Here is an 8,764-nt window from a genome sequence, read left to right as displayed (position 1 = left end):
CCGCCCCGATCGGGTGCCGCCACTCTCCCCACCGCACCCCGGCGCGCCCGTGTGTGCGAGAGACTGAGGCACGAGCCCCTCCCACCCCTCGCCAGGGAGCCCCCCATCCCTCATGCACCGAGGCGGCATCCCCGATTTGCTGGGCTCTCTGCTTGCCGGCGCCGCCGCTGCGAGCGGCCGGCGCCCCAACGCGGACGGCGGAACGGCGAAAGGCGGAGGGGCGAAAGGCGGCGGGGCGGGTGGCTTGCGCGTTGCGGCGCGCGCGCCCGCAGCCGGCGGCCGGCGGTCTGCGCCGCTCGCCCCGCCGCCGCTTGGGCGGGCAGGAGAAGGCGTAGACAGGTGTCGCCCATACACTGGTGCTGGCCCGCAGGCCTCAGCCACGGACCGATGGACGCCCGAAGGACCCTCGTGCCTCGAGCCTCTGTTGGTCTATCTATTGCACGTGAGCAAACGCGGCAACCAGCGACATGCCGCTTGACGGGTGCGTATACAGACCTCGCGTGTCTCTGCAGGCCTGGGCGCAGATATCTGGGTGTGTTGGAGCATGATTCAAGGAACTGAAAATAAGAGGGCTCCCGCGGCGATCAACACCGCAACTCGAGCGCGCCGGGGCGCTCGGCACCGTAGTGCGTCGTCACCTTGGCGACCACATGGTAGAGCCGCACATCCGAGACCAGCATGCGCTCGACCTCGGAGAGCGGCGTGAGCTCGCGCACGCGAGCCAGCGACCCGTAGTCGATGCCAGCGGCCAAGGAGAGCTTGGGTGCCTTGGGCTCCTTGTTTCGTGCGTCGGCTTGGTCACCACACCATTGACACAGCATCGCGCATGGCACCATCACGCCGTGCTCATTTGCGCGGCGATCGACGAGTTCGGGGTGCAGGTGGTAGAGCGTGCCGTCGTCCGACTCCCAGCAGCTGATGACGCGCGAGATGTCGGTGTCGCGGAATTCGTGCGTACCGTCGCCGTTGGGACGGTCGTTGCTCGCGCCGTTGGGAAACGCAAGGCGCACCTTTTTGTTTTGAAGACCTCGATACTTAGCGCACTGCTCGGGCGAGAGCTCAAACACGTGCCGCGTCTCGTCTTCGCCGCCGGCTACGCGCACAGACACAGTACGCGGCAGCGCCGACACGTCAACCCGCGTGTACGTCAGCGACGGGTCCCGCACGCCGCACGAGGCGCATGCGTGCAGCGGCAGCGCGTGCGCCATGCGCTCGTCGCTCCACTCGCCCAGCAGCCGCCGCTTCGTCTCGTCGGAGACGTGCACGCAGCGCTGCAGCAGCGCCGCCGTCTCGTCCTCGGGCCGCTCCAGGTCCATGACGACGTTCGTCGAGGCGTGGAAGCGCGTCTCCAGGTCGATGGCCGCCTGCTCGGCCGCGGCGAGCTTGCCCTGGTCGACGCACATGCCGCACACCGCGTGCGCCGGGCAGCCGCACTGGCCGCGTTGTGGGCGCACGGTCTTGGCGACCGCCGGCGCTGCGCGCCGGTCGTGCTGCTCACGCTGCCGGCGGCGCTGGTCGCGCGCCTGCCGATCGCGCGTGTTCGCGGCGGCTGCATCTCCTGCTCGTTTCGCTCGCACCCGAGCGGCTGTCGCCAGGCGCTTCAGGTCGGCGGTGCTGCGCGCGCGGCTGTCGGCCAGGCACAGCCACATGTCCTCCTCCTCGGCAGGCTCGCACGGCTTGCCGTCGAACTGCGGCTGGCGCCCGCGACGATGCTTCGCCCAGGCCGGGCACGATGGTGCCGCGACGAGCGGCGTCGAGGCGACGGCCATCGATGGGTCCAGAAGACTTGGAGACACTTCTCGACCAAAAAATCAAAAAAATCGAGCACAATTGCGTTACATGGGCATGGCCGGGGTTTCTGCATCGGTCTTCCGAAAGTGTTGATCGATAAACAAGCGAAAAGAAACCGATGGCACCTGGGCGCGCCGCCACACCGATGGCCCACCGCATCGGCGCCCGCCTCTCTGGCCTCTCGCCAGAGCAGCTCGTCGCCTTCATCGACGAGCAGGCGCCCCTCTGGAGCGCCGCCGCAATGCGCGTGGCGGAGGAGCACGTCGCACGGCTCGTGGAGCAGCCCGAGTGGGTGCTCTCCGAGGTCCTCCTCTCGCCGGACCTCGCCCCGCACATCCTCGCCCAGCTGCCGATCAAGGAGCACGCCGTCAAGGGGACGTGCCGCGCGTGGCGCCGCGGCTGGAAGGAGACGCTGAAGACGCGCGAGAGGCCGCGCCTGCTCGTGTTCGGCGGCTGCAATGACGCTGGTGAGCTCCTCAGCTCGGTGGAGCGGTACGACCCGTCAACGAACGAGTGGGAGGGGGAGGCTGTGGCGCCGATGCCGACGGCACGTGAACATGCCTGCATGGCGGTGCTCGACGACAAGCTGTATGCTGTTGGCGGGTACGAGGTCGTTGACGGCTACCTCAGCTCGGTGGAGCGGTACGACTTTGAAACGAAATCGTGGGAGGCTGTGGCGCCGATGGCAGGGGCGCGGTATTCTCACGCCGTCGCGGTGCTCGACGGCACGCTGTACGCTGTGGGAGGCTACAACCATGGCTGCCTCAGCTCGGTCGAGCGGTACGATCCCGCGACAGATGCGTGGGAGGCGGTGGCGCCGATGGCGGAGGCGCGGCAGGCTCGCAGCGTCGCGGTGCTCGATAGCAAGATCTACGCTGTGGGCGGGTACTACAACGACGGCGCCCTCAGCTTCGTCGAGCGGTACGACCCCGCGACGAACGCGTGGGAGGCGGTGGCGCAGATGGCGACGGCTCGGTGTGATTTCGCCGTGGCGGTGCTCGAGGGCAAGCTGTACGCTGTGGGCGGCGAGAACGACAACGACCTCCTCAGCTCGGTCGAGCGGTACGACCCTGCGACGAATGCGTGGGAGGCGGTGGCGCCGATGACGACGGCTCGTATGGTTCACGCCATGGCGGTGCTCGACGGCAAGCTGTACGCTGTGGGCGGCGAGGATGCCGACGGCAACCTCAGCTCGGTCGAGCGGTACGACCCGGCCGAGAATGTGTGGGAGGATGTGGCGCCGATGGCAACGGCACGAATCTCTTCTGTCGCAGTCTCTTGATGTAGTGGGCTTACTTAGGCGCGGGTGCGGCGGCTCTCGCTCTATCCACAGGCCTTGAGCGCTCCAAGCGTACCTCTCTCCGCCCAGCGCGGCGAACGACGGTCTCTGTCAGACACTCGTCATGAATAGGTCCATATTCTGAATACGCATAAAGCACAAGCTCGCTCAAGCTGTGAGCTGTGAGGCCCTCAAAGCCGTATCGCGTATATAAAAATCGGGCCGCGCACCACCGAGACCTGGCGCTGGAGGAGGGTCCTGGCACCTGCGATGGGTTGTGCGACGAGACACAGACACGAGACAGCTCTCTCGCGCGGGCCCCGCGCGCCGCGGCTCGCGCACCCCGCACGTCGTCGCAGTCGCACACTCCAAGTCACCATGTCGTCGCACTCGTCGCGGTCCTGTCATGATCTTTGAATTCCGAAAACAAAAACACGGCGTCCCGACGATCCACACGAAACCAGGACGCACGGCACCCGACGCCGTCCGCGGCGCGTCCCCGCGCGGCCTCAACCAAAGAGGCTCAAGCCGGGTGGCAAAGGATCCCCCCAACGCGCAACGGGAGAGGAACCATCCATCAGCTCCAGTAGAGCAGCTGCCTCTCAAGCGCGTTGTCTGTCTTGGCGCGCGCGCAGCGCGCGAGGAGGTGTGAAGAGGTGGGTCGTGTCCGGTGTGAAGGTACCCACCAGGGTATCAGCGTATCCTCTAGGGGCCCAATGCGGGTCCTCTCAAGAGGGTATCAGGGTATAGCCCTGGGGTATGATCTGGCATACCGCAATGTCAATGATACTAATACTCCAAGCTGAAGTACCGAATCCAAGGACGCCGGCAGCCCGCCTCCGCCGCCGCATATCGCCGCTCGCTAACCGTTCGCACGCACCTCCACTAACCCACAGCCACCCGGCGGCGGCGGCGGGCCGGCGGCGCACCAGCTACGGCGCCGCCGCCTCGCCGCCTCGCCGCCTCGCCGCGCCTCGGCTCGCCCCTGCTCTCGAGGCCAGGGGCAAAGGCCCGTCCCGAGCATGCAGTCGATGGAGGGTTTGCACCACAGACTTTTTGCAAGTCAGAGAATCTACAAAGGCATGCAGCACAGCGGGCGGCGCGCCCATATGCCCACAATTATATACACATACCCTGCCACTGCGGTGCCGGCGCGCGGCGGCCACAGTCGGCCCCTTGGCGACTTTGGGACGCGCGATCGATCGGCCGAGATTCGACATGGAGGCGAGGGCGTCACGGTCATGATCGTGACAGCCGACGCCGGCGACAACCCGCCGCGGACCGCCGCGAGGACCCGGAGGCGGCGGCAGAGCGGGAGAGGAAGGCCAAGGTGGCGAAGGTTGCCTCGCAGGCGACGAACGCAATGGCGGCAGTGCGGGCGCAGCTCGATTTGCGGGAGAAGGGGGCAGCAGACAAGGCCGCGAACAAGGCCAACGACGACGCGGGGGCGCCGGTGAGGGCGTCGTCTACGATGGTCGAACGAGTGTTCGCCGCCCGCATCGACGGTCCGGACAGATACCTCGTGGCTCGACGAAAGGAGCGAAAGACGGCTGCCGGGGCTGGCACTGCTGCCGATTTGGTGGCGGGTTTGGAGAAGATGACGGACTCCGCCGTCAAGATGGCGAGGAGAGACGGCGGCGACGGCATCACGCAATACCAAACAACTCTAACACGCACTTCATCCCGTGACCACTATAGTAGAAGCCAAGGAATCATCGCAACAATAATAGGCGGCACCAGGCTCCAACCCGAGATGGGCCAATGGAGCGAGCCTACTTGTTTGGCGAATAGGCAACCACACGACAGCCCTCGGCTTCGAGCTCACTCTCGACCCTCGCGATCTCGCCCGGCGCTCGTCGGGTCGGCCGCCATTGCGGTCGGCGCCACCACCTCCTCCCGCCCCCGCAGCCACTGCCGCGCGGCCGCCAATGCGACCGACCCCCCCCCTCCTTCCCCGACCCCGCCCTAAACGCCCCCGACAGCGAAGCCCGGTGGTGGTGCTGGAGTCGGTGGTGGTGCCGCGCGCGACCCCAGGGCCTTCAGCTCTCCCCCCCGGGCTCCAGCACCCCCCCACGTGGTGGTACCTCCCCCGGTACCTCCGACCCCAGGGCCTAGGCGGCCCGCAATGAAATCTAGCCGTGTGTAGTACTTATAGCTTACTGGGAGAAAAGAGAGAGGGGGTTGTGTCACCTAGGCCCCTAGGGGCCCTACGAGCTCAAACCCAAGCCCGCAGTGCTTCCGCTGCAGGCCGACGAGGCCCTTTGGCAGCACCGGGACCTCGTGGCTGTCTGTGTATGCTCCTCCGAGCGCCAACCTCCGCTCAGCGTGCTCTTGCGACGATGGCCGAGACCAAGCCGCTTCTGCGCGGCGTCGTCTTCGACATGGACGGCACACTAACGGTCCCCAACTTGGACTTTGGGGAGATGTACCGCCGTGCGGGCGTGCCGCGAGGCGAGGATATCCTGGCGACCCGCTGGCGCGCTGACGAAACCGCGTGCCGCGTCGTCGAGGAGATGGAGGCGGAGGGCCGCCGAACGCTTGCGCTGATGCCTGGCGCCGCCGAGCTGGCTGCGTGGCTCGAGGCGCACGGCGTGCAGTCGGCGCTGGTCACACGGAATAGCGATGCGACCGTCGCCCACTTCCACAAGAGTCTGTGGCACAGCGCGCCGCTCTCGCCCGCGATCTCGCGCGACGCGGCGTGGCCGTCCAAGCCGGACCCTGCGGCGCTGCTGCACATTGGCGAGCTGTGGCGGGTCGGCTCGATGGAGGAGGTCTGCATGGTTGGGGACTCGCCCTCGAATGACGTCAGCTTCGGGCGCGCGGCCGGCGCGGCCACGGCCCTACTCGACACGGGCAGGCGGCTGAGCGAGGGCGGCGAGACCAATGGCGCCGAGCTGGTCGTCTCGAACCTCGCGCAACTCGCCGCGCTCCTCTTCGGCTCCTTCCGGCTCGCCTCGCCGCTCCTCGAGCCGTCGCTGCATGCGAAGCGGCCGCCACCGTCGCCCGCCACCGCCGCCGCCGCCGCCGCCGCCGCTGGAGACACGGCCGCGCTCGCGTCGCTCTCCGCCGACAAGCTGGCGGCGCACGAAGGCGGGGCTCGAGCACGCACACGCACGCACGCACGCACCAACAAACGACCGCTCACACTGCTCGTCCAACTTGCCTGTGCCTCGCCGCCTAACCCCCCCCCCCCCACCCACCCACCCACCCCTCAGGCGGACCCGGCTCGAACACGCCACTCATCTGGGCGGCCGAGCACGGGCACGCGCCGGCGATCGAGCTGCTGCTGCGCGCCGGCGCGGACGCAAACGCGCGCGGATACCTTGGCAACACGGCGGTCTCGCGCGCCGCCCGGCGCGGGCACACGGCTGCTCTCGAGGCTCTCCTCGAGGGCGGCGCGGACAGCGACGTGCCGAACGACAAGCTCCAGTTCCCGCTCCACTTTGCGGCGTTCAAGCTCAAGCCCGAGGCGGTGTCGCTGCTGCTGGAGCGCGGCGGGAGCCCGCTCGTCCTCGACCGGAAGGGTCGCACCGCCGCCGAGGACACGGCAGACGCCGCGATCCGAGACGAAATTCGCGCGGCGCAGGAGCGGCATATTGCGCGCGCCCTCCTTTAGCAAGCGGGGAGGCGGTGTGTGCTGTGTCTCCACTCGCTCCGCGCGGGGCCACACTGCACTGAGTTGTTCTGCTTTTTGGTCGTCGACCAGAGGTAGAGGGTCCACAGCGCCCCAAAATCCACCAGTGTGTGGGATTTCGCGCAATCGCTTGGCTCTGAAAAGCTCGCAGACTGTAATCGCCGCAGACTGGCTGCGACTTGACGGCGGCATGGAGACGTGATATACGGCTTTATGCCTCCCCATGCCGCCGTCACGAGAGCGGCCGCACACTGCTCGGTACCCCCCCCCTGCACATCTAAAGCCATGGCCGACCCCCCCCCCAGCAGCAGCGCTCTGCTGCTGGGGGGGTCCGGACACCCCGCGTGATTCTTCCTTTTTGGTGTGTACCTGTGTTAGTGCCAGTGCTGGCCAGTCCCGTGCCTAGTACGTCGTGCGAGGGAGTTTTCTTGTATAAAATTCTTTTTCGGGAAAGGGAGAGTCATCGCATCGCTGAACAATGACATGCATGGTTCGAGCACACAGTTTTTGGCGTCCTAATTCTTTTCTTCGACCCCGCCGCGACCTACTCTCGTGAGGCTGTGAAAGCACGCCCACCCTAGCGGGATTGCCCCCGAAGGCAAGTGCGTCTGATTCACAGCTTAGGAGAGTAGCCGCGACCTCAGATACATCCCAGTCGTTGGTCGGACTGTGTTTCGCCTTCCCGTCAATCAATCAGATACATACATACATGGTGGCAAGCCTTCGCTCTCGACCCCCGCCCCCGCAAGCTCTTTACAGTGCAAGCAAAATCCGGCCAAATCTACACGCCGGACCGCGCTCCGCGGCACCGGGCGGATCAACCTGCCTCCCTTTCTAGCGTGTGCAGCAGGAACGCTACCGCGCGCCACGCTCACGGCAAGGGCAAGGTGCTCTCGGGACTCAGCCTATACGGCGCACGCCCTTTTCACTTCGCCTTCTTGATGGTGATCGGCGCGGTGACCACTGCGTGGTTCACGTATTGGATGACGGCGGAGTCCTTGACAAACTGGAAGGTGCGCATGGGGTCGGCGAAGTCGAGGAGGAAGTTGACGTTCGCCCAGATCGCAAAGGCGCCGAGGTAGTACCAGCCGACAGAAACGACGGCGCGCGACAGCCGGTAAAGCGTGTCCTCATTGGTCGGCTCCACGGAGCAAATCGCGATGACCGCCGCGGTGTTGTTGATAAACAACTTGCCGGTGTTGCCCAGGACGGTGTCGATGAGAAACTTTACGTCGGGGGTGAAGCCAGCCATGAACGAGTCCACCTAAGGTTTTGCGTGCCATGCGTGCGTGCGTTACGTGTACGTGCACCACATGCACTATCGGGTGGTGAGGTCTGGTATGCACGCACCGCGTATTGCTCCATCATCTTGTCGCGGAGGAGGACGAGGGGCAACCCATACGAGATGGTATTGTTGATCGCCCACACGAGGAGGGGGGTGCCGAACCGTCCCTTTGGAATGAGCGCGTCCGTGTCGGGGAGGGCGGCGCCCGACTCTTTCCAGCCAAGGTACGAGAGGATGATGAAGGTCGTCCAGAGCACAATGTTGAAGTAGAGGCCTTCCTTCGGCATCGCCGCCGGCCAGTTGGGCAGGATCATGATCTCGCTGACCACGAACCACGCATGTGCCGGGATCGCCATGAAGCACAGGACGGAGCGAGCCTGCTGCCTGGGAGGCGGGTGCTTCCGAGCGGCGTGTGAGGGAGAGCGCTTGTGGCTGCGCTATACAGGGCTTGGAGTGCCACTGCGCCTTTTGCGAGACACCCTCGCGGGCGAAGTTGATGCATAGCGCAGCAGTGAAGATGGCTTGGATCCCCGCGATGGCGAACATGTTGTAGGCGACCGATTTCTGCTTGACCTCGTCGCAGACCGGAGCGCCGCGAGGCTGCTTTGCCGGGCACTCAAAGAAGTCGATGCCGTACGCGCCGAGGATGTTGGCGGGGAAGGTCGTCAGCATCGTGCCGATGAACAACCCCCACGCGCCCATAGCGGACAGTGCAATCTTCGCGGTAGGCATGGCACCTGCGTTTCGCAGCCGCAGCGGCGGTGATGGTCACTCT

General features: G+C 66.1%; 4 protein-coding genes across 4 annotated transcripts; 2 read left to right on the top strand and 2 right to left on the bottom strand.

The window, feature by feature from the left end:
* Positions 1–563: 563 nt before the first annotated feature.
* EMIHUDRAFT_373093 (hypothetical protein) lies at positions 564–1,800 on the bottom strand (the record flags this gene model as incomplete). Its single annotated transcript, XM_005790226.1, has 2 exons — positions 1,033–1,800; positions 564–599 (listed from the first exon to the last, which is right to left on the bottom strand). A coding segment is annotated over exon 1 (734 nt), but the record flags the coding sequence as incomplete, so codon positions are not given.
* Positions 1,801–3,847: 2,047 nt separating this feature from the next.
* Positions 3,848–5,199, top strand: EMIHUDRAFT_251918 (hypothetical protein; the record flags this gene model as incomplete). Its single annotated transcript, XM_005790225.1, has 4 exons — positions 3,848–3,877; positions 4,362–4,656; positions 4,862–4,930; positions 5,186–5,199. 4 exons carry the CDS (start codon positions 3,848–3,850, stop codon positions 5,197–5,199), a joined length of 408 nt encoding a protein of 135 aa, XP_005790282.1.
* A 118-nt stretch (positions 5,200–5,317) lies between these two features.
* Positions 5,318–6,792, top strand: EMIHUDRAFT_446940 (hypothetical protein). Its single transcript, XM_005790224.1, has 2 exons — positions 5,318–6,160; positions 6,286–6,792. Exons 1-2 carry the CDS (start codon positions 5,365–5,367, stop codon positions 6,684–6,686), a joined length of 1,197 nt encoding a protein of 398 aa, XP_005790281.1. The 5' UTR covers positions 5,318–5,364; the 3' UTR covers positions 6,687–6,792.
* Positions 6,793–7,385: 593 nt separating this feature from the next.
* EMIHUDRAFT_373090 (hypothetical protein) lies at positions 7,386–8,702 on the bottom strand. The gene is made up of 3 exons (XM_005790223.1): positions 8,455–8,702; positions 8,055–8,366; positions 7,386–7,968 (listed from the first exon to the last, which is right to left on the bottom strand). Exons 1-3 carry the CDS (start codon positions 8,533–8,535, stop codon positions 7,630–7,632), a joined length of 732 nt encoding a protein of 243 aa, XP_005790280.1. The 5' UTR covers positions 8,536–8,702; the 3' UTR covers positions 7,386–7,629.
* Positions 8,703–8,764: the final 62 nt, after the last annotated feature.

Source organism: Emiliania huxleyi (genome assembly GCF_000372725.1).
Source record: "Emiliania huxleyi CCMP1516 chromosome Unknown EMIHUscaffold_1208, whole genome shotgun sequence".
NCBI classification, from domain to species: domain Eukaryota; phylum Haptophyta; order Isochrysidales; family Noelaerhabdaceae; genus Emiliania; species Emiliania huxleyi.
This window is presented reverse-complemented; position numbering and strand designations above follow the sequence as displayed.

Bases quoted from the DNA above. Each gene is read 5' to 3' on its own strand.
- EMIHUDRAFT_373090 (XM_005790223.1), bottom strand. From the start codon at position 8,535: ATGTTCGCCATCGCGGGGATCCAAGCCATCTTCACTGCTGCGCTATGC. The intron at 8,367-8,454 runs GCGCAGTGGCAC...CCCAGGCAGCAG, and splicing joins GCGAGGGTGTCTCGCAAAAG to GCTCGCTCCGTCCTGTGCTT. The intron at 7,969-8,054 runs GTGCGTGCATAC...GCAAAACCTTAG, and splicing joins AGATGATGGAGCAATACGCG to GTGGACTCGTTCATGGCTGG.
- EMIHUDRAFT_446940 (XM_005790224.1), top strand. From the start codon at position 5,365: ATGCTCCTCCGAGCGCCAACCTCCGCTCAGCGTGCTCTTGCGACGATG. The intron at 6,161-6,285 runs GCGGGGCTCGAG...CCCACCCCTCAG, and splicing joins CAAGCTGGCGGCGCACGAAG to GCGGACCCGGCTCGAACACG.